Source organism: Ambystoma mexicanum, chromosome 5p, assembly GCF_040938575.1.
Source record: "Ambystoma mexicanum isolate Mex_15411 chromosome 5p, UKY_AmexF1_1, whole genome shotgun sequence".
Lineage (NCBI taxonomy): Eukaryota > Metazoa > Chordata > Amphibia > Caudata > Ambystomatidae > Ambystoma > Ambystoma mexicanum.
In genome coordinates, this window is record NC_090930.1 from 555,072,211 (window position 1) to 555,099,769 (window position 27,559).

A 27,559-nucleotide genomic window follows, 5' to 3' on the forward strand; every position below is an offset into this window, starting at 1 on the left:
TAAATTTCCAGCAATGTCACGTGACATGCAGGGTAGTCTATTTTGTTCTTTTATTTTTGTATCTCACACGCTTGAAGGCGAGGAAAATAAGTAGTTGGTGGACTCAATCCCAGAGTGGGAGCTATCTTGCTGATAATCTGTTCAACCTTGCAGAGATTAATGATGAGATCTCATGCTAAGGTGTAACCAGTGTAAGGGTTTTTTACTAAAGTCCCCCTATTGTAGGACTATAGAAGATTCCCCTTTTAGTGTACAGGGCTCTAACTCTTAGTATAGGACTGAACTACCCAAAATGTTTGGTAGCAATGGCTGAGCAACCAAGGCTTAATCTAGGAGGGAGAAGGGCTGTAGTAGAGTACAAAGACCTTTGAGCACACACGCAATCAAGAAGACACTTACACACTTGGAGTTATATATACACATTGTTATTTTTTTTATATACTGGGCAATGTCCACTTTTTAGCTCAAATATTAGACACTTCAGACATATATGCAGTAGGACATTTGCAGTTATAGCTCAATTCAGTGGTAAACCTTAAGTTAGAATTAAGTTAGAATATAAATCTGTGAAAGAGTTTCTTCAGGTTAGCAAATGTGTTCATTCACCAACTATCACAGATGATAATAACGGTAGGTGTCATAACTTTGCATACACTTGTAGAATAGTTGGAAGCGATTCAAGGTATGTACAAGCACTTGACAATTAATGCTTGGAATCACTGTTGCAGGAAAGAATGAATGAATCAAGACCAACACAGGGCAGGTAAGACTTGCATTAATTTCACAGAGACCTGAGGCTTTAGTAGTACATCCCTATCTAGTTATGAGAGTCTCAGTGTCAGATTGAGGGGCAAAACAAGTAAGGCACAGGCTGTATAAAGTCAATAGTTCCAGAAGAAGACTTGTAGCAAGCAAGTACACTTCCTTGTTTGGAAAAAGGGTTCAGGGACTTCAGAGAAGACTGCCTGTAGGGCCACAGGCTTTAGGCCTGGGTGTATGTGTATGGACTAACTCCCAAACATACAAATCAGCACTCTAGCAACACAGAAGCAGCAAAACAACTCAAGGTAGGTTCTACCAAGACACTCACAGTACCTTAAACATAAAGAAGAGGATTCACCATGATGCCCCCGAAGCAGCAGCAGCAGACACAGTCACCGGATTCCTGGTCAGGCAGACTGAAGAAGGGACACTGGATGAATCTCACAGTAGCAGTCGAGTGGACAGCACCAGTGAAGAACAGCTACTGCCCGGTGGATTGAGTTTGCTTTCTTAGCCCAGCATTCTGGAGAGGGGACGTCAAGCAGTCCACCAAAGGTTTGGGAGGATTTGACCTTCGGAAGGCGATGTACTGCACAATGTCCACTGGTCCCAGGGTATTGCCGGTTTGCAGCCGGTGAAGGCCATAGCTCGTCGTGGTATGGCTCGAAATGCATTTTGTCTTTGGACTGGTTGTTCCCACCAGTCTAATGGAGGAAGTCATCCTGTCGAATTTGGGCTAGGGGCTATCTTTCAGGACAGCCAGCCTGCCGGTTAGGACTTGATCTCAGCAGGCACAATGGAGGACAAAGACCTGTGGAGTTTCAGAGTCCGACCAGTTTCCTTTCCTCCCAGACACACTGGCTCCTACAGGCGGGCATCACATCGGGATCCCGGCAAAGACAAAACACAAAGCAAGACCTTCCCCACCCTGCACAACAGATGAAGAACCAGCAAAGAACAAACCATTGTGAGTTGGCAAAAAAAGAAGACAGGAACCATTTTGGATCAATGGTAACCCATGTGTCTCTTACCACAGGTGCGAATGCAGCCTACGTTATAAGTTTCCCATAATTGGTAGAATAAGTCTCCACTGCCACCAGCCACTCAGACAGATTTGTTACTATAACTAGAAAGTTAAACGAGAAGTGAGAAAAGGATGTAAGGTATCCCCTCAGCACTCCAAATAGAGCGTAGTGTGCTGATCTCACAAGAAATGTGAAGGTATGATAAAAAGTACCCCCATATCCTTAGAAATAGTAGTTACCACAAGGAAATAAAATAAAGCCAAAGAGGGAAGCTCAAGGAGCTTCCAGCAGCACTACACATAAGGTGCTGTGTGCTGCATTAGGAAATTACGGATGCCATCGAAAGCGTTGGAGGAAAGTAGACTCCACCAAAAAGCGGTCCCCAGAGGACAAAACAAGAATGAATGAGGAGGAAAAAAGGTACCTACTCACTCAGGAGAGTCTGAAAAAAATCTAATAGTCCAGCAAAGAGTCCAGCGATTTTACCTAACAACCATCCATTGTGCTTCACCAATGCAGTTTTCAAAGTTGAAATGTGCAGTTGTGCCCCTTTGGAAAAACAGCTGAGATAGCAGCTCCTACCAAAAATGGATTTCACTATAGAAATGTCACCTTACAGTTACACTTTTGGGTAGAGCATCAGCAACCATATTTAATTCAACATTAAACCTTTCTATATATACTGTGTAACAAATTTTAGAGGAGATGGTTGAGCCAGTACACTTAAACATTTTCAATTTCCGCAAACAGGGGCTGCAGTACTAAGCATATGACAACTAGCTAAAATCTATGGAGCTCATTTTGCTCTGACACGTAAACTGCCCGGGAAGGACCCCTTATGCTTGCAATTAGGTACAAACAGGTTCCCTCCAAGCAATTTTCGCCATTTGCAATGCAGAGTACAAATGAGAAGTGTAAAGAGAAGTCACATTACACTGCTGTTTTGCTCACCGCAATGCATGCATGGCAGGCAGAGTTTACAATGATTTCCTTTGGAATTGGCCTCCTTTTTGCTGGTGTAAAAAGCAGGCAGATTTCATAGGAAATAATTGGTTTTACACCAGCGTGAACATATCATGCAGGCATAAAATCAAGTTGTTTTTGAAGGCAGAGGGCAATCAATTGTTGGGAAGGAGGGACGCTTACCCAAGGGCCCCCAGTAGAGGCCTGTGTCTGTGCAGTATGGGCTTGGGGAGCATAAAGGGGGAGGGGGGTCACTAGGTACCCCTATGCGGGAAGAGTAGTGTACTTTCCTAATCTGGTATACATGGGGAACCAAACACCATCTTCGATAGCATCAGCCATATTAAAATCGAGGCCTAGCGTTGCACTGCAGTTAGGACCGCAGGTCCCAAGGCACACATGGGGAAGTAGGTGATTGCATGCGAGAATGGGCACCAGTGAGAATGGCCAGAGCTGCAGAGATTCACAGACTTTCAATGGTCTCATGTTGCCAGTGTTCGTATCCCAGAAAGAATGTCCCCTGCAAGGTCACAGGGGGGTTGACAGCTCTCTGTAAAAAGCAATGCCATGGGAAGGAGGGCACGAGCCCCTGACCTTCCCTGTTTCAACTCGAAGTACTAGCATTCCAATGCCCCATCCAAAGACATCTGACATTCTAAGGTACCATGCATTCCTAGACCACCGATCATAAAACTGCTAGTCCCACAATGGATCAGAAAAGATCAGAAAGCAGGGAGCAATTGTCTGGACCATAGGTCACGCAATTTGTGCTGCGAGGTGCCGGGAGGAATAAAACAACATAGCTAAAATGAGGGTGGGAAGCTTTGGGAGGGCGCCAACATGTCTGAAATCGAGCTCTAGTTAGCTAGAAGCGATGGCCTCAAGGTCTCTTCTTAGCGCATGCCTGCAGTACCAGGTGCGCATTAGGTCAGAGATAGACAATGTATTGTTTGTTCCTGGCCTAACAAGCAATTAATTTTAACTACTTCTCTGCTGACGTGTGAAGAGGTGCCCACGTGGAAGAAGATGGACAGACAGGGCTGCGACCAATGGTCTGGCATCCCATACGGAGCAGGCAGTCTATGTATAGGGTCGCACCAACCAGCCAACCAACCATATGTAAATTACATCACTAATGATGCTGTGTGTCTTTATAAAATGTTGCTCGTACCAATTTTGGCTTAATGTTTGGTGGCAGCAGAGATTTTTACTGGCACATTTCTATTTTTGTACATATAAAACTTCTCCTTGAGAGAGGTGTGCTGGGCTTTTTCCCTAGTGGGTTGTATTATTTCTGGTGTGAGCGTTGAGGGGGTTTCTCTACTCAATAAAAATCCCCCTGAGTGTGAATGGATGTGTTAAAACAGGAATAACACAGTTTCTTAACACTAAATACAATGGCCCTCATTACAAGTCAGGCGGTGGACCATGATGCTATTAGCACCATGGTCCATGCCGGATTCCGCCATGGTGGATTGCCGAATTACCGCCCCATTCCAAGGTGAGTGGGGCGGTAATTCCCCATTCACCATTTGCCCTTCCCCATTCCCATTTTTGCCCCATAGGGCATAATGGGGATGGGGAAGGCGCTAATTACACCACCGTAAATTACGGTGCCGTAATTAGCACCAAGGTCGCTTAGCGCCTTGGACTTTAATGCCTGAAAAAGGCAGGCGTTAAAGTGTGAATCAGGCGTTAAGGGTTAACGGCGCCGACGGCGCCGTTAAGCCCTTAGCGCCTGACTTGTAATGAGGGCCAATATATATATCTCAACTAAATTGCGGTCATGTGAAGGACCAGGATATGGATAATCACAATGACACAACCACACTTGCTGCCCTTCATACTGACACCGCCATCTTCAACCATGATCCCACCATCACAGGCATTTGACTAACGGTCTACAGGGTTTGACTCAATTAAGAAAGCTTTATCTTACTATACTGACTTTCAAGCTCACTCCTTCAAATACACTATTACACAATACCTTGCTCCCACCCACTCACCATCCTCCTTCTCTGTACTTAACTTCTTCTGTCCTAAGCTGGACCTCCTTTTTAACCATGCCGCCTAAGGCCCATATTGTACTCTTAAGTGACTTTCCATTTATAAAATCTCCACCACGCATGAAGTTAATCTTGAATTCCTACTTTTGGACTGATTCCTGTCGCTCCATGACCAATCAATCTACCATAATGGCATCCCACTTGACTTCACATTCCTATCATCCTCATTCACCTCATCCATCACCAATGTTACTCTCTCTCTGTTGACTGCTAACTTGTGCACTGCCAATTATGTAAGTGTAAGTTTAAACATAATGCTTTAGCTCGTTACCTAGGCAAGGGCAGATCTTCTCTCTAAAGACCCTCTTGACCCAGACCACCTTTATAGAACATTACTTCCTCAACTTCACCTCAGCTTTTGACTCTATCTTTGAACTCTGCTACCACTCAGGCGCGTCTACACTTACTATCCTTCTCCCTCAGACCTGGTTATCGCATAGAGTTGAAGACTCAAAAATCCACCATGAGAGTCAGTCTATGATGTTGGTTAAAAGGCTGCTCCATTTCACCCCTGCCCTCCTACAAATTCACCCTCCATATTCTAGCTACCCCTTTGGATGATGCTGAGCCCAGCTATTTTATCAACCTCACATTCTCAGTATGTTCCCACCCCCCACAATCCCTCCTCTACCCTTCAATACATGCTGGCCCTGCTTCCATCTCCTCACCTCTTTCTGCTAACACCATCACTCTTTGCTTCTCATTCAAGATCTGTAACATGTGGGACACCCTGACTACCCTTCACTCTTTCACACCTCCGTCTTCCTTTTCTGTTCCCTCTTCCATCCCTACTCTTTTCTCTTTTGGCTCTTTCTTCCATGCATTACCTGCTCAACCAGCAGTTCTACAAAAAGCAAAGCTGTGGACATTTTGCTCTGCAAACAATCAAGGTCCTGCCACCCTTTACCTGACCCTATCTCTCTGTCATCTTTAAGCTTTCTTGTGAAACTAGAATTTTCCTCACTTACTTCTGAATTGCCACAGTACTACTGATCTTCAAAAAGCCCTCCATTGATCCTACCAACTTGGCCAACTTTCGTTATCCTGTTTCTCTTGCCCACCACTTCTCTAAAATGATAGATCAGATGGTCTTTAACGAAATCAGGAGCTACCTTGAAGAGAAAGATGTTAATGTTAATGTGGTCCCCTGGTGCTCTGGCAGATCTGAAACAAAATGGGAGAAGGTTAGGTTAGGTGTGTTAGTAGGACAAAGCTTGGAGAAGAGTAAGGTAGCTGTGAAGTACTGTTGGCAGCTTCAGTTCGGTTAACACTATTCGACGAGCACATTGGTGTGGTATTCAGTTCTGAGTCTGTTGTGTGCTGTTGTGTGGGGGTCTGTGTGGTGTGTTTATTGTTGTGGTGCAGTGAAGCGCGTGTGGGTTGCTACAGTTTTAAGAGGTGTGGTTATGTTTGGTTAGAGTGTGCGAGGTGTGTGAGGAGTGGTGATGATTTTTTTAGTTTTTTGGGGTTGTTAGTTGCCTTGTTGTTAGGAGTATTGCACATTTCGATTATGTTTCCTTCGCGATTTAGAGAAGGTTGTTTTCCTTTCGGTAATTAAGTTTCAGCATGATAAGGCTGTTTCATCTCTCTGTCATTATGCTAAATCAGCTATTCTTTGTGTTTCCATCTTTGTATTTGGCCACCCCTTTTATCCCAGTTTGTCGTTGCTGCACCCTAGTCCTTTTGGATTGAGTTACTTGCGGACTACGCCTGTACCTACGCCTTTTCAGAGTGGGTAAGGTTGTTGGTAGTGTTAGGCATGTTTGCTACTGTTCTGTCCTCATGTGGTTGTTGCTTGCGTTCTGTTCCACCTAGCATTGTCTCTCTAGTTCTTGTAAGAGTTTGCCTTAGTCATTACTAGGTGTTGTTTGTGCCATCATACATTCATAGGATCTCCGAGACCCCCTCCAATTCTTATCGAAACAGCATTGACCATGTCTTTAAGTTTCTCACCACTTTCTCTCACTCCAAACTCACATCTATCTTAATACTACTCCTCATTGAAGTGACAGTTGAAAGTTTTGACAACATCTCATCCTTATTACCTTCCTCCACCTTGACATTCATGATACTGGAATTGACTGGATTGCTTCTTGCATTTCGAACAAATTATTCAACATTTTCTGGAACATAAAATGATCAGAGCCAACCCAGCTCTAGTGGAGGTTCCTCAAGGTTGCATCTATGGCCCACTGCGTTTTATCCTCTACACCTCCTCTGTTGGTGCATTTATCCCCTCCTTTGCATTCTCCTAGCAGCTTTTTGCTTTCGATAGATCGTAATATCCTTTCCAACCCTTAGCCCTAGCTTGTGCTCTTATATCTCTGATTGCCCTTTGGCCATCTACCCTGGACAGCAAATCACTGTCATATTCTTTAGTTGAATACATTTTATTAAACAATAAAGAACATAATATACAAAACATCAGATCATGCTGACATTGATAAAGACTATGAATTGAAGAAATGATCAATGTTCATCAAATCCGTGAATACCAATGGTTAATACAGTCTTTTTCTGCAAACTTAAAATACGATCTAAATATATGGTAAGGTAAATGACACTGACAGGGTAGAAGGACAAGAGATACAGGACAGACAAGATACACGGAAGAGAAGGGGGAAATATGATAACTGTTATGTGATAGTGAGCAGGTGCAGGCATCCATCTTGAGAAAGAAAAACAATTTGAAAACATCCGCTGAAAGTTGATTAGAAGATAACATAGTACATTATATACATTGCTGGCTGATATAGTAGTGCAATTCATGAGCCATGAGTAGATATATTATGAAATGTTAAATAATTAGTAAAGCATGCCCATTTATCATCATATTTGGTCGTTAGATGAAGACAAATGGCCATACGACGTTCCAGTCCATGCACATGAGATATATTGTTCCACCAGCCATTGATATTCAAGTTTTGAAAACATTTCCAACTGGCCGTAATTAATTTCATTGCAATGGCTATAAACATATGTCACAGAAGAGAAAATTAGTTATTCAGATTATTCCCACAAGCTATGCTGGGCAATAAAACATTTGTGAGGGATAAGGGAATATCAGTTTTGAAAATCTTTTTTAAGAAACTCCAGATTTATTTTCAAAACTTGTAGACAAACGGACATTCAAAGAACATATGTGAATATGTCCCCTTATCCTTACCACAGGACCAACAACACTAATCAATGCTATGTGAGGAATTAAGCAAATTTCATTGCTGTTACAAACACCCTGTGCAAGAAAAAGAATATGTTTTGTGTGATATTAACTGATGGAAATATACTTTTAACTCTGGACCATAGCCTACCCCACGTAATGTCATTAAACGATATCTCCCAATCAATTTCCCATTGAAGTTCTGAGGACCACCTCATGTTATGTGATCTATAAAGGACCAGCATTCTGTAAAATTGTGATGCTTTAACAACAGAAGCCTTGATCAGAAATAGTATTCTTGTGGGAACAGGAATAAGTTCATAGTTTGAACATTTCTCCAATTTGTCTAGGCAAACATTCACCAATTTATTATAGAAATTATAGTCCGATAATGGTAGAGAAAAATCATTTTTCAGATGATGAAAAGATTTCCAATTGGAAGCACAATAAATTTGATGAATAAACCTGATACCTTTATCTAGCCAAAGCTTCTTGCTGAGTGGCCTGCCTTTAAAAGTGATATCATTATTGTGCCATAAAAATGGGGAAAACCACTTAGATGGAGTATTAACAGTGGGAAAGAGGAACAATTGTATGGCACGTGTGGAGGCTTTTATGGTGCTTGTACATTTTGAGAACATGGAGCCAAATATATAAACCAGATCACACATGTTAATAGGGAATACTGATTCTTTCTCAAAATGATACCAAGTGGGAACATCAGTATCAACCTCGGAAGTAAACCAAATGTGGGTCTGCTTACTTAAAAATGAATTGTGATATTGCTTAAAGTCAGGGAACTTGACCTAACCCTCCCCAAAGGGAGCTCTCGGCTTGCTGTTGGCAATTCATTTACTTTTGACTTTACCTTACAAGAAATTAATTAAAATAGAATTCACAAATTTAAAAGAAACATGGAAGGAAGGGGAACATTTGTACATAATAAAGCACAGTAGGTGATAATATCATTTTGATTTTTCAAGCCGACCCCACCAAGACATATACAAAGGGGACCAAAGGGAAGTTAATTCATTTAATCTATGTAAAAGGGCATTCATGTTAAGTTTTATGGTGGCATTAATCGAGGAGGAAAAAAGAAAGCCGAAGTATTTAATGGAACTGTCACACCATTTTTAAACCAAAGGAATCTATTTCATGGTTAAGACAGAATGAGTTTAACCAGAGGATTTTGGATTTATCCTTGTTAAGTTTGTAGCCTGAAGCCAAAGAAAAGGTATCCAACACTGAAAGTAAGTTGGGGAGATGATCTTTAGGATTGTTTAAAATAACAATAATAATGTCATCAGCATTAGCAGTAGTTTCGACCTCAAGTTTACCACAACGTATACCCGGGATGCGAGTATCCAATCTAATGCCTTCTAATAACGGTTCAAGGGATAGAACATGAAGAATAGGAGCTAGAGGACATCCTCATCTTGGACCTCTTTTAAGAGGAAAAAAAGCTGACGATAGGCCATTCATGAATATGGAGGATTTGGGATTGGAACATAATAATTTAACAAGGGAAACAAAGCCCTCACCGCCTCCATGCCACCGTAAAGCCTGAGAAAATGTAATCCCAGCTAACTCTATCGAAAGCTTTTTCAGCATCTAGGGCAATGGCCGCATATCCGTGTTTATCAGCTTTGTTTTTTTAAATACAATGGATAGCATTTAACAGAAGTCTTGCATTACAGGAATTATTTCTGTTTTGACATATCCAACTTGGTCAGATTTGATTAGTGTAAGAAGAAATGATTCAATTCTGTTAGCCAGTACTTTCGCAAAGATTTTGCATTCCGCATTAATTAATGAGATTGGTCGATATTTTTTTGGGAAGATCCAAGTCTTTTTGTGGTTTTGGGAAAAGGATCAAAATGCTTTGGCAAAAGATACAGATGAAAAAGGTCTGTCTGGAAAGCAAGTACACAGCGCTTCTAGTTTGGGAAACAGATAGCTGGAAAAATGATTAAAGAATTCAATGGACAAGCCATCCGGACCAGGAGCTTTACCCTTTTGAAAGTCAGAAATCCCACAGGTGATTTCTTGAATCATGATATGACCATCCATGCTGCTAAGGTCTAGTCCAGAATATGAATCTTGTTAAATATTTTCAAAAAAAGGGTCCAGGTTTGTTGAGGTAATATCGGACTGTGATGTGTATAATTTAGAATAGAATGTTTTAAAGACATTTAAGATGTCATTCGGATTGGTGACAGTGGCGCCATGAACATTTTTGATATGGGAGACAAATTTCTTCTCTTTATGGGCCTTGAGGTGGGAAGCTAGAGCTTAACCCACTTTGTTAGAAGTTTGATAAATCTTAGATTTAAACTTTAAAATGGTGCCAGATGCTTGTTCAGTTTATTTATTGTTAATTTGGTCGCAATGGGATATTACCTTACGGTGTCCCAATACAGAGGGGGGTAGATAATATTGCTTCTCAGCATAGTTAAGCTGTAAAAAAAGGCATCAAGGTCTTTTTTATATTCTTTCTTCCTTTTGCTCACAAATGCATTAAAATGACCTCTTAGAGCAGCTTTGAAAGTGTCCCAGTTATTAGGTATACAAGCATTCTCATCATTGTTATCTTGAAAAAACTGGTGTAGAAATATAGGAACGGACCGAGTAAACTGCTCATCGCATAATAGTATGTTATTAAAAATCCATTTGCTGGACTGTTTATGTGTATCCAAAAAATCTAATATGGTGATGACTGGGGCATGATCCAAGATAATAATATTAGCGATCCGGAATTAAGTTATTGTATAAAATAAGGTTTTAACAGCAACAATATAATCAAGTCGGGTGAAAGTATCATGAGGGGGAGAATGAAAGGTAAAATCAGTACTAGAGGGGTGAGAAAGCCTCCAAGTATCTAATAGACCCACTTCAGGTATGCAGTGAATAAATGGGTCATGGGATTTGGACCGTTTGAAGATACATTTAAGATCTCCTGTCCAGAAAGGGGTCTAATACGTTTTTAAAGTTGCCACAAAAAACGAGGTCAGTAATGTTCGACTGGAGAATTGTTTGTGAAATTAAATCCTAAAAGCTTGGATCAGGCTGTGTTGTGACGTAAATGTTCATAATAGATATAATGTTGGATCTGATTTGTAGTTTGGCCCAGACCCATCTTCCAACATCATCACTGCCAAAGGCTAATGTTTTGCCGGATACGTTTTTGTTTATGAGAATAGCAACACAATTTTCTTACCACTAGCAGGACTGGGTATGACTTCTTTAGCCCAAAATGCTTTAAGTTTCAAGGATTCATCTAAGGAGAGGTGAGTTTCTTGAATGCACGGGATAGAGGGGTTGAATTTTTTGAGATGTGAGATAAACTTATGTCTTTCAATAGGGTTGTTGATACCCTTAACATTCCATGAAACACAGCAAAGCACCATTATTACAGGTTAAGGGTAGTTATGAGGAGCATATGAGTACATCACTGGGAGACAAAAGGAAAAAATAAAAGGAAAACAAGCTTACTGTTACCAATAAATCATTAAGACTAGCAATTGTGGATGATGCACTGAAACATAGTAAGCAGGGAACATGACGTCACAACATAAAGGGATAAACAGATTAGTAAACAGTTGACATAGATATATAGGAACATAGAGAGAGTGAAAGAATGTATGGATCAGGGTAGAGAAGGAGATATAAGTTTAAAGAGATCTCATTTTTACACAAAGGAGAAGTTGAGAGATATTAGAGGACTGGGTGACACCAAAAAGGACCTACGATAGGTCCAGTAACGAGAAGGGTGACTGAATAGCGTCCCCACCCATTGACAGAGAAGATTATACATACAACCATGATGCGGGTCCAACAATTAAGCTAGAGTTTGCGAAATAATGTTTTAAAGAGTCATGTGCCAAGGGTAGCAGAGCAGAGATGAGACATAGTATCCATATTGTAATTTTTCATATTTCTGATTAATGCCTTTAGGTCAGGGGTGCACAACTGATTTTGACAGAGGGCCGAAAGTACCTTACATGAGGGCTATAGTGGGCCGAAAAGTAAATGTGGGCGGGGCGGTAGGCGGGGCATGGCAGGAGGCTTTTTAAACCCCCAATTTGTACTAAACACATGGAAAAAGAATGTTTTTGAGGGGTAACGATTTTTATTTGCATTTCAAACTTACATTTTGTACAACACATTTTCCATTGTTATAATTTATTTCTATTTAGTTATTGTATCTCGCCTGTTTAATTAACTTATATATATATATATATTTTATTGACCCTAGATACACTATGCCCCATACACTATGCCCCATGGCCCCCTCACCCCAACCAAACACTATGCCCCATGTCCCTCACCCCCAACCAAACACTATGCCCCGTGGCCCCCTCACCCCCAACCAAACACTATGCCCCATGGCCCCCTCACCCCCAACCAAACACTATGCCCCATGTCCCCTCACCCCCAACCAAACAATATGCCCCATGTCCCTCACCCCCAACCAAACACTATGCCCCATGGCCCCCTCACCCCCAACCAAACACTATGTCCCATGGCCCCCTCACCCCCAACCAAACACTATGCCCCATGGCCCCATCACCCCCAACCAAACACTATGCCCCATGCCCCCCTCACCCCCAACCAAACACTATGCCCCATGTCCCTCACCCCCAACCAAACACTATGCCCCATGGCCCCCTCACCCCCAAACAAACACTATGCCCCATGGCCTCCTCACCCCCAACCAAACACTATGCCCCATGGCCCCCTCACCCCCAACCAAACACTCTGCCCCATGTCCCTCACCCCCAACCAAACACTATGCCCCATGGCCCCCTCACCCCCAACCAAACACTATCCCCCATGGCCCCCTCACCCCCAACCAAACACTATGCCCCATGGCCCCCTCACCCCCAACCAAACACTATGCCCCATGGCCTCCTCACCCCCAACCAAACACTATGCCCCATGGCCCCCTCACCCCCAACCAAACACTATGCCCCATGGCCCCCTCACCCCCAACCAAACACTATGCCCCATGGCCCCCTCACCCCCAACCAAACACTATGCCCCATGTCCCTCACCCCCAACCAAACACTATGCCCCATGGCCCCCTCACCCCCAACCAAACACTATCCCCCATGGCCCCCTCACCCCCAACCAAACACTATGCCCCATGGCCCCCTCACCCCCAACCAAACACTATGCCCCATGGCCCCCTCACCCCCAACCAAACACTATGCCCAATGGCCCCCTCACCCCCAACCAAACACTATGCCCCATGTCCCTCACCCCCAACCAAACACTATGCCCCATGGCCCCCTCACCCCCAACCAAACACTATCCCCCATGGCCCCCCTCACCCCCAACCAAACACTATGCCCCATGGCCCCCTCACCCCAACCAAACACTATGCCCCATGGCCTCCTCACCCCCAACCAAACACTATGCCCCATGGCCCCCTCACCCCTAACCAAACACTATGCCCCATGGCCCCCTCACCCCCAACCAAACACTATGCCCCATGGCCCCCTCACCCCCAACCAAACACTATGCCCCATGGCCCCCTCACCCCCAACCAAACACTATGCCCCATGGCCCCCTCACCCCCAACCAAACACTATGCCCCATGTCCCTCACCCCCAACCAAACACTATGCCCCATGGCCCCCTCACCCCCAACCAAACACTATCCCCCATGGCCCCCTCACCCACAACCAAACACTATGCCCCATGGCCCCCTCACCCCCAACCAAACACTATGCCCCATGGCCTCCTCACCCCCAACCAAACACTATGCCCCATGGCCCCCTCACCCCCAACCAAACACTATGCCCCATGTCCCTCACCCCCAACCAAACACTATGCCCCATGGCCCCCTCACCCCCAACCAAACACTATCCCCCATGGCCCCCTCACCCCCAACCAAACACTATGCCCCATGGCCTCCTCACCCCCAACCAAACACTATGCCCCATGGCCCCCTCACCCCCAACCAGACCCCCCAACTCAGCACACACACAAACATGCACCAATACAGACCCGAACCCCCACCCCCCAACTCAGCACACACACAAACATACACCCATACAGACCCGAACCCCCCACCCCAGCACACAAACATGCACCCATACAGACCCGAACACCCCACCCCCCCAACTCAGCACACACACAAACATGCACCCATACAGACCCGAACCCCACCACCCCCCCAAATCAGCAAACTCTCAAACAAGCACCCATACAGACCCGAACCCCCACCCCAACTCAGCACACAAAAAACATTCAAATCAAAACATTCATACACATCCAACACCCCCCACCCCCGCATCTCAACATACACACAAAATACATTCAAATACAAACATTCACACACCCCCCCCACATCTCAACATACACACAAAATACATTCAAATACAAACATTCACACACACCCCACATCTCAACATACACACAAAATACATTCAAATACAAACATTCTCACACCCCCCACATCTCAACATACACACAAAATACATTCAAATACAAACATTCACACACCGCCCCACATCTCAACATACACACAAAATACATTCAAATACATTCATACACATCCAACACACCCCCACCCGCGCATCTCAACATACACACAAAATACATTCAAACACAAACATTCATACACATCCGACACACCCCCCCACCCCCGCATCTCAACATACACACAAAATACATTCAAATACAAACATTCATACACATCCGACACATCCCCCCACCCCCGCATCTCAACATACAAACAAAATACATTCAAACACAAACATTTATACACATCCGACACACCCCCCCACCTCCGCATCTCAACATACACACAAAATACATTCAAATACAAACATTCACACACCCCCCCACATCTCAACATACACACAAAATACATTCAAATACAAACATTCACACACCCCCCCACATCTCAACATACACACAAAATACATTCAAATACATTCATTCACATCCGACACGCCCCCCCACCCCCGCATCTCAACATACACACAAAATACATTCAAACACAAACATTCATACACATCCGACACACCCCCCATCTCAACATACACACAAAATACATTCAAACACAAACATTCATACACATCCGACACACCCCCCCACCCCCGCATCTCAACATACACACAAAATACATTCAAATACAAACATTCATACACATCCGACACACCCCCCCACCCCCGCATCTCAACATACACACAAAATACATTCAAACACAAACATTCATACACATCCGACACACACACCCCGCAACATACACACACAAACATAAAGCAAAACAAACCCGACACACAAACACAAACAGACCACTTACCGGAGACGTGCTGGAAAGCAGGTAAGCTGGAAGTCGCTGGAATCGTACTACGGCTGGCGTGGTCCAAGGCTGAAATGCCTTCCGGCATCAAGCCTTATGGACCACGCCAGCCGTAGTGCTGGCCCTCCATTAGTGCAGCACACACACATTACGTGGCTCGTAGGAGCGACGTGATGCGTGTGTGTGCTGAGCCAATGAGGGCCAGTGTTTTCACCGGCCCGGAAGACAACAAAGACTTTCCTAATGGAGGGCGGCCGCGGGCCGCCCTCCATTAGGAAAGTCTTTGTGCCTCGCGGGCCGGTCAAAAGGGCATGGCGGGCCGCAACTGGCCCGCGGGCCGTATGTTGTACACCCATGCTTTAGGTCCTCAGGATCTTCAAAAACAGATGTTTTTCCGTTTTGGTTACCTTTAGAGAACACAGATGATAGAGACCATATCATGCGTTGAGTTGTTATAGGGCTGGACGGTAGGCCAGAAATTCCTTTCTTCGATGAGCAGTTTTCTTTGCCACATCTTGAGAGATAAAAATCCTACTGCCTCGCCAGACAAGGGTATTCTTTTCTTTAGCCTTGGATATGATAAGCTGAAGTTGAGTATATTTTAGTACTAAGAAGATTAAAGTACATGGTATTGGCTGGGATGCTTGAGTATTTTTCATAGGCCCAATACGATGTGCTTGCTGAATATTAAGAATAATATCAGGCGGGAGATGGAGCATTGCTGGAAGCATTTTATGGAGAAACAAAAGTGCATAATTTCCTTCACATCCTTCAGGTATGCCTGAAATTAAAAGATTATTGCGCCTCCCTCTATTTTCTAATTCTTCATTGTGTTTTTGTAAATATTTAATAGATTTTTCCACCAGAAGAACTCTTGGTGAAATATCCTCTGCTATGCTGATTCTATTTTCCATCTCACTCAACCTGTTTTCAAATGCGCACCACCTGTCATCCAGTTGCAGTATTTCTTTATTCGTGGTCTCTCTGAATGCTTTAAGAGACCCTATTTCTTGTAATAATACCTCCATGTTAGCGTCTACAGCTGGGGGTGGAGGAGGAGAGTCACTTTATGGCCTTTTAAGCGTGGCTGATGGGTTTGCCGCTTGCTGCTTTTTATTAGCTGGAGATTTTTTTTTTGGCCATTTCTTGCTTAGGCCATGGTAGTGAGAGATACATGAAAAAATAATATCTATTAATACGATGTATGCTAGGTGTGAGTAAGGTGGGGTGGCATCCAAAATGTAGATCTTTCAATCAGCAGCAGATGATACAATGGCATAGAACAAGAATAAAGTGTTCATGTAGGACAAACGAGGAATAAAATAAGATACCTGTTTACCAAATAGACTACTAACAAGCAACACGTTTTTTGTCCATTAGGTGGTAAAGGAGGCTGATGTGATGCCTGGTTGCATCCAACACTCAGTGCTGCGTTACATGAAGACTTGGATGTTACCTCAGCAATGTCGGCTAGCGAAGGCAGCAGCAGCCGGTGAGAAGACCGAGGTCCCGGAACACCCAAAACACATGGCGAAATGGGCAAAAAGATATAGCGCTACCTGCCTACTTGCTGCAGCTCAAGTACAGGCGACAGGTATAATTAATTGCCAAATTGTTGAAGTGTCCGCATTATGGGAGTTATTCAGTGAAGAAACGGGTGTTGACGGATCGCTCAAGCGGCCATTCTCATTGGCACCAGACCACACCCCCCCACTGTCATACTCTGATCTCCTCTATGATTGAAATGATCTATGTACTAACACATCATGCTCTACCCCACCTTTATTTCCTTAATGCTTCCCCTTGACCTTCTCATTTCATCATTCCTACGGCTCATAATATTGGGTCCATTTTGACAGTGATCTCAAATTCCACTATTTTATTAACTCCATTACGACTGCTTCAAGACACAATATACTGAAAACCACCCCCTTTTCACAAACCACTGCACTAGAACTGTCATCTTCACCTTTGCACTCATTTGACTATTCTTAGTTGTGGGGAGACCTACTCAGATGATAGAAAGCATTCTATTTTGATGGCTTGCTAAGACATAGAGGGTTTGAGGACTTAAAAACATCCATCAGAATCCACGGGTGTGTCTGCAGAACCCAGATGGACATTTTGGCCAGAAAGGTAATGTGATGTTAGATCATTATGTTTTTCTCAAAGAGCTCAAGGGTGTGGTAAAATGTTGGACAGTTTTGGGGAAGTACTATTCTCAAAGTGCCAGTTCACAGTTGAGGAAAATTAATGTATATGGAACAAAAGTTCAAGAGACACTTGGGTTGGCCAGAAAGTCCTCATTGCAGCAAATGACACAAGGGGGGTTTGTCCTGACAGCTGTGTTTCTGGGGTCTACTTTTTAATTACAGTAAACCTAAAGTTGTTCTGTCATGTAACATACATGCAAAAACATTCTGTATGTAGTGATACTTATACAATTAATTAAGAGCGCAGACAAAAATAGAAAATAAATACAGCTTATATTTATTTAGCTGTTCATGCATTTCCTAGTCATGCATTTGGATTTTTTAATGATTTTTTTTTCTTTTTTGGGAAATCCAGTATATTAAGGGTAGTTTGTTCTTAACATTCAGAAAACCTTAACATAGCTAAATTGGTAAAATATTATAGTTGTACAAAGCTAAAACAAAGTAGTGCTTTGAAGTTCATGTGTAACCACCACCTATAGTGACCAGTGACAGTTCATATACAGGATACAACCAAACAGAAAGCAGTTAATGGTGTCACAATTGGTTGTAAATAGCCAGGCTAGAGGGTGACCTAACACATGGTCGACGTCTGGATGTAAATCAGGTAGTTGGAACAAGTTAGGAGGACCAAGCGGAGCAAAGTGAGGTGCTGGTCCTCAAATGTTTCGGCAAGGTGCCTTCATCTTGAGCCTGGAGTAGGTCTCCCTTGGGGGTAGTTGCGTTAGGTGGATCCTTAGATTGGTGGTCCATAGATGTACAGCAGGGTTTATTTACTCCATGCTTGTTAAGTGCAACATCAGGCTGCTTCCACAACGTGCTCGTAGTCAAGAGCAGCTGGAGGGTGCTGGTGGAAGTGAAGGTTGCGCCAGCTAGAGGCCTGAGGGATGAGTAGTAATGTGGGAGCTGTGTTCCCAGTGCTGGCAATAGAAGGACAATCTCCTCTGGTCATGGTCCAGGGCAGGAAGTGTGGCTCATTGCAGCAGACACTGATAATTGCCAATTGCCAAGGGGCACGGGAGGGGGGCTCACTTTCAGATGTGTTACACATGTGAACCTAAAAGAAGGAAGGTGTGGTGAGAGGACTATAAGTGTAGCTGTGGGCCTGGCTAATGGGCACGGCATAGAATCCAGCAATGAAATGGGGTTTGGTGCTGGAGATGAGAAGGGTAATTGGGGTACATTACTGATACTGGCTCTATAGCATACTACTGTTTTAGGACGTAGGGATGAATACATATGTGAGATGCATGGTTTGGGGAAAGCTGTATATTGGGCCCACTGCACAAGGTTGGCTTCTGATTGTTATCATGTGTTCTTTTATGGGTATGATTGTTTTCACTGACAGGGTAACTGAAGGGAGTGGGCATTTTGCATTTGTGAACTGAACACCAGGGCCATATGTGCAAGTGCACTGTGTGAATGAGGCTAGTGTTAGTTTATCCCAGGGGAGTGGGAATATGGTCTCCTGAGGTTCTTACTTCCGACATCAGTCAGAAGAAAGGAATCAAGCACATGCCAATTTTGAAATGAAATGTTGTGCCAGTTGCTCATTCGGTACGGTCAAGGGACCATTACTGTAAAGGAGAAACTGTGTCAAAAGTAGAAAAATGTCTCTGCAGATGGGATTGTCAAACTGAGGGCAGTGCTCGGTTAGACCCTGTAGCGGTTAACATGCGGTCTGACGTACACATTTGCATGGCATCGACCGGAAGGATTTAAACATTATGATTTGGGTTTTATTGCTAACATTTATGACATTTTGGTCATGATAGGGAAAGCCAGTTGGTTTTAAATACAAACCATATCTTCCACCTACCATTAGATAGTGTGACACACAATGTACCAGACCACTGTTGTGTTTTCTAACTCAGCTGGTGGTACAATCGAATGTATTCCATCTGAGCCAGTATGTTTCAGTGGCCATAGAGTCCCTTTTCGGGTTTTGGAATCTCAATGAGATGTCATGCTTTCAGGATGAACGTTTGATTCATGTGGTGTCAGAAATAGAGCATCATACATTACTCCATAAGGTTCTGAACACATTGGAGTCAATGGAAATGATGGTGAATGGAGGAAATGCCAGATCAAAGTTCACCAGTGTGTTTCCTGGAGCATTGTATTCATTGGACCGGCGTGAAGCCAAAACACGAGATGGTACTGTCTACGATGGATGCCAAGGAACTCACGAGTAGTGAGCAGTTGCATTCTTTTCTTAGCCTGCTGGATATGTATTGTAAATCTGTGCAACACTTTGCTGAGAAGATGGCCCCTTTCAGAGAGTTTCTTAGAGAATTAGTGATGTATTAGTGGTCTAATGAGTACATAAGAGCATTTTTCCACTTGAACATTGGTGCATTCCTGGGGCCAAAATTGTATTGCATTGAGAAGGGTATCAAGTTAGAGTGTGTGTATGGGGTTGGCACTGTCCTAAGCCTAAGATACTATGGCATTGAGGTTCACATTACATTTGCTTCCTTAATTTTATTTTAGCTGTCACCAAGATGAGATGATCAGTGATTAAAAGAGAGGTGTTGTGTGTTTATTATTTTAGGAAATGTGTTTGTGGATTGCCATAAATGCTGCGATCTAACCACAATTTTGGTCGAAATGGTGACAAGCGCTGCAGGTTGCACCTCCCATCAATTTTGCACTGCAAGCCTGTCCGTCAAATTGCATATATAATTGTTACCACTCCAGAATATGAGACTGGAGAGGTGTTGTGACTTTGCAATTTTTGCACTTTCTTTTATTCCTAATTAATGGAATAGTTGAGGCAAGACTGAGAATTGACTTTTGGACTGTGCATGCAGTTTGAGACTGGGGTTAGCATTAGGACCCTAACAAGGTATTCCTCTTTTTTCAATCTCTGTGCCTCCCCTTCTCCTGTCTCTTCCCCCGTCTTATTTGCTCTGATTTTCCTGTAAGACTGTTTCTTTCTTTCCACTTTGTGGGGGACAACTGCACTTCATACTTATCCTGCAATGCAGGGAGCTCAGTTGGCTGACATGCACTTTACCTGTACATATTCCATATTTATTGTCTGTTTTTATGCTGTTTTACCATGGATTCAGCACCATGTATCATGCGTAATGTGATTTAATATGTGAATAATAAAGCCTTTTTGATTTTATGCTATCCTTGACCTGGCCTATCCCCTCATTGTGCTCTCATGTTGATGGTAAGTTATCGAGCTTGATTCTTCTAGCATTTTTGCCCCGCATTACCCCCACTTCCTTGTTTACGCGATCTAACCACAAGCCGTTGATACCACACGAGGTTGGCCATGGGGAACCTTTGAAATGGCTAGAAGATGTACAGTTTAGAATGTATTCCAGGCAGAGGAAATATTGCGGGAGTTTTCCTTCACCTAGACCCGTGTTGTGTAAAAAGCGAGCAATTGACGGTAGTTTGGAATTATGGATGGCGGGCATCCATTCATGTATCCATCCAGGATAGTGCCTGGAGTGTCTTTAGTGAACAAGAGTGGGTAAACATATTGGAGTGGGAGGAATAGCTTACAAAGTTTGGAGTTTAAATGAGGGAAGTTTGGCGTGGTGGGTAGATTTGAGGAAGATGGATATGTGAGTGAGTACCACTTACCTTCTGTGATTGCTGAGGTATCCACATTGTTGGGCGTCAGAGTAAGTCTCAAGGTATGAGGTAACTGGGTTGAACACTGGGATTTTGAAGCAGTGAGGGAGGAGACAGAGACGGTGATAGCTGGTAAGATTATAATGGTCAGCAGAGGGTATTCTGTCCTCTATAACACCGGACCGAGGGCAGTGAGAGCTGAATTATCTGAGAGTGGGTTGGAGTGCGAGGAGGTACTCATGTGAGGTTAAAAGTCGTGCAAGGCCCAAGTGAAATTAGGTCATAAGAGGCATCTGGACATGAGCATTAGTAAGATTGGCTTGAGGCAGTGCTATTGGTGGCCAGCTTTGGATGCATAAGTAGAGGTGGTAGTTACAGAATGAGTTGCGTGTGCTTCAAGTAACATGATGTTGTCTCCTGAGTTAAAACACCTGTTGAAGTTCCAGAAAAGATATGATATTAATTAGTTTAGGATGTGATAGGCCAAGGATTGACTGTGTATTTGCCATTTCTATAGCAGACGAATCTATGTGGTTTCACCGCCAGCCAATTACATCATATCCCTTTTGACCAGAACCGATTTCAAGACTGCAGCGAACCACCTTGGAATTTCTGCTTCCCCCTCCACCCCGGGAGCCCCTGTTCCCTCTACCGCCCCCTCCCCAGGCCCAGTCGTCTACTTTGGCCCCCTGGCCACCCTGCACTCCTTTTTCCAGCTCATAAGGAGTGCAGGACCAGGGTGACAAGAGGGGGCGGGGGGAGGAGGGGCAGAGGAGATGACTGGGCCTGGGTTGACAGGGCCGTGGCGTGGGAGGGAAAGGTGAGTTCCACTCACACCCCTACGGCTCCGCCAAACCCCCCCTTTCAGCGCAGTTAGCCTCCTCTCCGCGCACTGCGCAGTGAACGCATGCACAGTTCCTGACAGGCTGCCTTTCGTTGAAAGCGGCCTGACGGGGAAATCCTTGCGCAGTGTTTGACTAGTTCGTAGTGGACTACATGTCTGGGTGGTTTCAGGTGGAGTTTATTGCAGAGTTGAATACACCCAGCATGCTACAAACCCTCCAAGATATTTTTAATAGGGATGTTTTTCCTGACAAAATTATCATTAATAATTGGGTGAAGTGAACCACTGTGTGGATTTTTGATTGATAGTAAAATTACTAGAGGGCCACTAGTGATTAACACAGTAATACAAAAGGTTGGTAACAACCAAATATCAAATTATAGGACAGTAGCAACCAGCAGAATTATGAAGGACAATGATGAGGGTGGATTTGGTAGGTGTGCTACTGGCACTAATAGACAGTAGTTGTGGGCTTGGTGGATGGGGTCATGGAAAGTGATAGAGTATCAGAGTGCTTGCTGGAAGTGGCAGCTATTTTCAAGCAGTGCGGGAGGGGGAGTCAGGGGAACTAGCTAAAATATGTCATCCTCTGCACCTGACCGCCTGACGGTCTGGACATCCAATGCCTCCCCCACCCCCCAGTTATTAGAGGCCCCAGGCACGTGTGGCGGATAACCTATCGCAGACGCCGTGGGCAGTAGTGGGATGGAAGTGCTCATGTGCTCTGGGTATTTGGACAGAGAAGGAGAATCACAGCTTCACAAGCAGAGCAGCCGAGGATTCCGGGGTGAGCTGGGTCTTAAGAGCAGTGGTGGGATCCGGGTGGGATCCGTGGCCCGTCGCCAAGCTTCTGTAGGCGGGCTCAGATGATGGGCAGCTACGATTATTCACAGGTTAGTGATAACAAAGACAAAAGGTGACGCAGAATATCCAAAGTAAACATTTTACTTACAAGGTGTAGCTACTGACAGCCTCGGTCTGCATTATATACGGAGAGAACCATGCTGTTATGTGGCGGGAGCAAGGAACCCCTCCCCCCATTGCCTTCTGAACTTCAGTGTAATGTGTGGCATTACTAACTTTGCCCTCCACATCTCCGCAAAGCAGTGTCTTTCCTGCTGGATGCTTTGCGGGTCGATATCCACCTTTCAAGGCAAAGCTAATGGCATCCAATGGGGTCAGAGAAGTCATTTGCATCCCTCACCTTGGCGGGGGACCATTGATCCCTATTGAGAGGCTCACCTGCAGTTGTTTTCCTTGGCGTTCCTTGGCGATGGGCTCTTGGATCAACCATGGGAGCCCCTCAAGTTCCTCACTGCGCTTTGCCAGCCACGGACAACTATCTGACGTGCAGCGGTTGCCAATGTATTGGCCGCTCAGGGGTGTGCCTTCTCCAGGGCAGGTTCCCTGATACGGCCCTGTCTTAGCGAAACGTGTGTTTCCTGGTTACATGGCACATGTCTCACACAAATAGGCACTTCATAATACAAAGAGGGACTTTCACTCAGGTCTTTCTGTAATAGTAAACGGTGCACCAGATACCACAAATGGCAACTTCCGCCTTGTGCAAGCAGAATGAGTATCCTACCACATCTGTTCAGGTATCATTACTAAATGTGTGCCGCTGCGCACATGGCATTTTGTCATGTTTGATCTGCATAGCGCAGGGGGTGCCCACTGCCATTACTGAAGAAGACTCAGTGCCCCATCAGAAATACCAGATGCTTGCCCGTAAAGTTTCAGTCTCGTGTTTAAATGGGTGTGTTGTCGCTCATTTGCACGCAGGCAAGTCCCATGCAACCGACAGAATTGCTACTGCCCATCTGCTTGCTTTCCATTGCCACAGCATCCACACAGATCACCTGGCCCCGTGCATGTGTGCACCCAGAAGTGGAGCCAATGCACGCCGCATCCCCACGGTACAGTTTGGAAGGGGAGAGTAGAGGCCTCCTGTTCCATCTCTGGGGTCTGGCAGAGGGTGGATCTTTACACTGCACACACCCGTGCACAATGTCTGCTCCGCTTGCAGCCGTGCGCTAGTGCACCCTTGATAACACGGGCCAGTGCCATCCACATTAGAAAATGCAGAGCAGGCGCAGATCATGTTATCGAATGACCCCAGTGACCCCTTCGACATGTAGACTATGCTCTAGCCTCCCTCGATGCCGCGAGAGTAGCTTTTTAATCTTGGTACTCTTGGCACTCGGTGCGAAACCCGGAGTGTGTCCGGCGAGTGGCGCATCTGCTGCGTCTGCTGCACGCTGCTGGGGGTGGCCAATCGGGTCGTCACGTGTGGTCATGTCCGGTAGGAAACGGCCTCACAGAAGTTGCAATACCGCACACATTCTGTAACATAGATCCGTGCATGCCATGCTGCAAATGGCACGGTGGACTTTTAGGATGGGCCCACTAGTTTAAAGAATTCGGCCCCTGAACAACACAGGAAAGGATACACATTGGCGAGAGACCATGGCTGAAGTCTTTCAAGCCTGGGAAAGCTGTGTTGTCACATATTAAGACTCGCCGAAGGACCATTTTCCATTTATACTGCCTCGATAAACCAGGTAAAACTGGTGCAGAACAAAACATGAACAAGGGATAAAAAGAAGGACTTTATCACCAACCCTCGTGCCCGAGAGAATGAAACACACCTGCACGAGGAGTAGTCATTAATGCTCAGTGTACACGTGTGGCGGAAACTGACCTCCCAGCGCTGATGCGCGGAAGGTATCATGCGTATTCCCAGTGCGTGTGGTAGCAGCTTGAGCCGCACCGCCCCTGTGCAGAGAGCTTCTTCCCCCACAGTGCCTTGGCATCCAGATGTTCCATTGTCGCGGACACCGCGGGCTAACTCCGCAGCTGTGCTGGGCTACTCCCCCTTATGGTTAGTCAATTTGCTTGAAAAGTCACTTTTCACATTATGGCATGAAATGGATGCTAGATTTTATTTAATCACACAAAATTACAGCGTGGACCTCACAGCACACTGCAGCTCCAAGCTTAAGAGGTGAGATCACCCCACACCACGAATAACTCTATGCACACGATTAAAAGCCGCAGAGCTTGCAAGCCTGCAACGCAATACTGCAGTTCTGAACTTGCCAAATTCAGTGGCTCACATAAAAAAAAATGAGTTTGACGATTCGGTTTCTTTACATTTTTTGGCACAACACAGTTTTTTCCATCAATATTGCGCTGCTGTCTTCCTAGAGAGTTAGGAGTATACTATACTGAATGACGCTACGACTGACAATATGCCGACCTTATTTAAATATAATGTGATTCAATATAACACACACACACTCAATTCAACGTGATCATTCATAATCTGCCAGACAACACTAGAAAGGTGAAGAGGTTAACATGCTAATTTCTTCTAGTAAGTGTGTACCTCATCTGCTTCCTAACAGGTTATTTTCATGTCACTGATGCCTCAGTTCTTTATCATCAGGCTAATTGTGTGCTTATGTCACACTATGGCCACAATTTCAGAGGAAACACTCAAGAACCTCATAGTATACAACGTCCCAGCCATGCTGAATAAAGGAACATCACACCAGCCATCATTACTTGAAAGGGTATTCTTTCTATCTATTCTTCCACCCATCCATCTATCCATCCACCCACCCAGCTACCCACGCATCCATCCATCCATCCATCTATCCACTCATCCACATACCCATCCACACATCCATCCAGCCAGCCACCCACCCATCCATGCATCCATCTATCCATCCACCCACCCACCCACCTATCCACGCATCCATCCATCCATCCATCCATCCATCCATCCACCCACTCATCCACGCACCAATCCACACATCCATTCAGCCATCCACCCATCCACGCATCCATACATCCATCGACGCACCCATCCACCCATCCATCCATCCACTCAAACCCACCCATTCCTCAATGCACCCATCTACACATCCATCCATCCATCCTCCCACCCATCCACCCACCCATCCACGCACCCATCCACACATCGATCCACACACCCATACACACACACCCATCCATCCATCCATCCATCCATCCACCCATATGCACGCATCCATCCACCCCTCCATCCATCCACCCACCCATCCATGCATCCATCCATCCACACACCCATCAATCCATCCATCCATTCACCCACCCATCCGCGCGTCCTCCCACCTATCCATTTACCTCTGAATATATGCCTATAAATGTACATACTTCTCTCAAACTCTAAACAGTCCATTTAATTAGTAAAGACGATATTAGTAAAGAGACCGTGGAATGTCTATTATGTCCGCATGGGCGACGTCCCATGCAGCCAGTTGAGAGATGTGCTTGGGCCCGAGAGAGTCATGCATTTCTGGCCATTCTCACCGTGCATACACTTAAGAACACCACATAAAACCGACCAAAATAAATCATCGCCGTGTCCTGCCTCCCCCTCCCCACTCCCTACGTGGCAGTCAATTATTTTTCCATGAGCTTCTGGCAAGATAGTTGAGAGGCTGGAAAAACGCTTGATGCCGCGTGCAATAAAATGTCATTCAGTGGGCAGTGGTAATCCGAACCGTCGAAGAAAAGGGAAAACATTCGTATGCTTTATATGAATAACACGAAATAGTATAGGAAAGGACAGGCTGGGTAGTCTATATATGCTTCGGAATATAGTCGCATGTGGACTTGCACATGTGTGTATACAAGCTGTGACCACAATACAGTCTAATGCTTTCACTGTACAGGCGGTATCTTTTAAGCGCAGAAGATATGGATTGACTTTGATAGTAGGTAATATTTACAGGTCATACCCCTTATATAAGCACATTATCATATATGCCACTGTTATACCAGTAGCAGTAGACACTCTGGCATTTCTCAAAGGTTGACTGGAACTTACTTTTTCTGGTGTCTGTTTCCAAAAGTGTTTGACACCCAAGCACAGAAGCAGAGACAGCGCCAGCACGAGGCAGACAGACAGCGATGCAATTGTGTATCTCCTCACGTTCTTCTTGATTATTTTCGAGGATTCGGCCTAAATGAAGCATCAAGAAAGAAACTCGAGTGAGTGCAAAGTGGCACGTGCCGCCACCCCGACCCACTGCCCACCCACCTGAGTTGCAGAGGGGCAGGAGAGCGTCGATACTCACGTCGGTAAAGAGGCTCTGCTCGTGGTCTGCTCGTGGAGCGCTCGCCATGATTGCGGGCCCAGTTGTCACTTGCAGGCAGTACGTGGGACGGAGGCGAGGAGCAGCCGGCGAGTCGCAGAGGCGCACTTCAGAGTGAGCTGGGATGCAGGCACTCTGAGAGGGAAGGGGAGTGCTCCAGCCTAGCCTCAGGGATCTCTCGTACCCAACTTTTTTTTTATGCTGTGGGAGTTGCTACAGAAATACCTCTTTTCAAGACTATGAAATCGCAGACAGATGTTTCTAGCAAACTCCTTTTAAGGGGCATTATTTAGGGGCATAGAAGAAGATTTTTCTCTAAGGTTAATTAGTTTGGATGATTCCTTATTTTTCAATTCAGTATCCAATATTTCAAATAAATGACCTGTGGCGTTAAAGAGAGTGGGTGCTTTAAATGCGTGCGTTTCCTCTGAGGTGTTTCACTTTTGGAAACTGCAGGATAAAGAATACATA

At 44.8% G+C, this 27,559-nt stretch overlaps 1 protein-coding gene across 1 annotated transcript in view; it reads right to left on the reverse strand.

Moving 5' to 3' along the window:
• Positions 1-27,265, reverse strand: part of TNMD (tenomodulin) — a 526,836-nt gene extending 499,571 nt beyond the window's left edge. Inside the window, exons 1-2 of the mRNA XM_069612982.1 lie at positions 27,071-27,265; positions 26,821-26,955 (exon numbers count right to left, since the gene is read on the reverse strand). Coding sequence (XP_069469083.1) covers positions 26,821-26,955; positions 27,071-27,118 — 183 coding nt within the window. The 5' untranslated portion in view covers positions 27,119-27,265. The remainder of the gene's footprint in view (positions 1-26,820; positions 26,956-27,070) is intronic.
• Between the last annotated feature and the right edge of the window lie 294 nt (positions 27,266-27,559).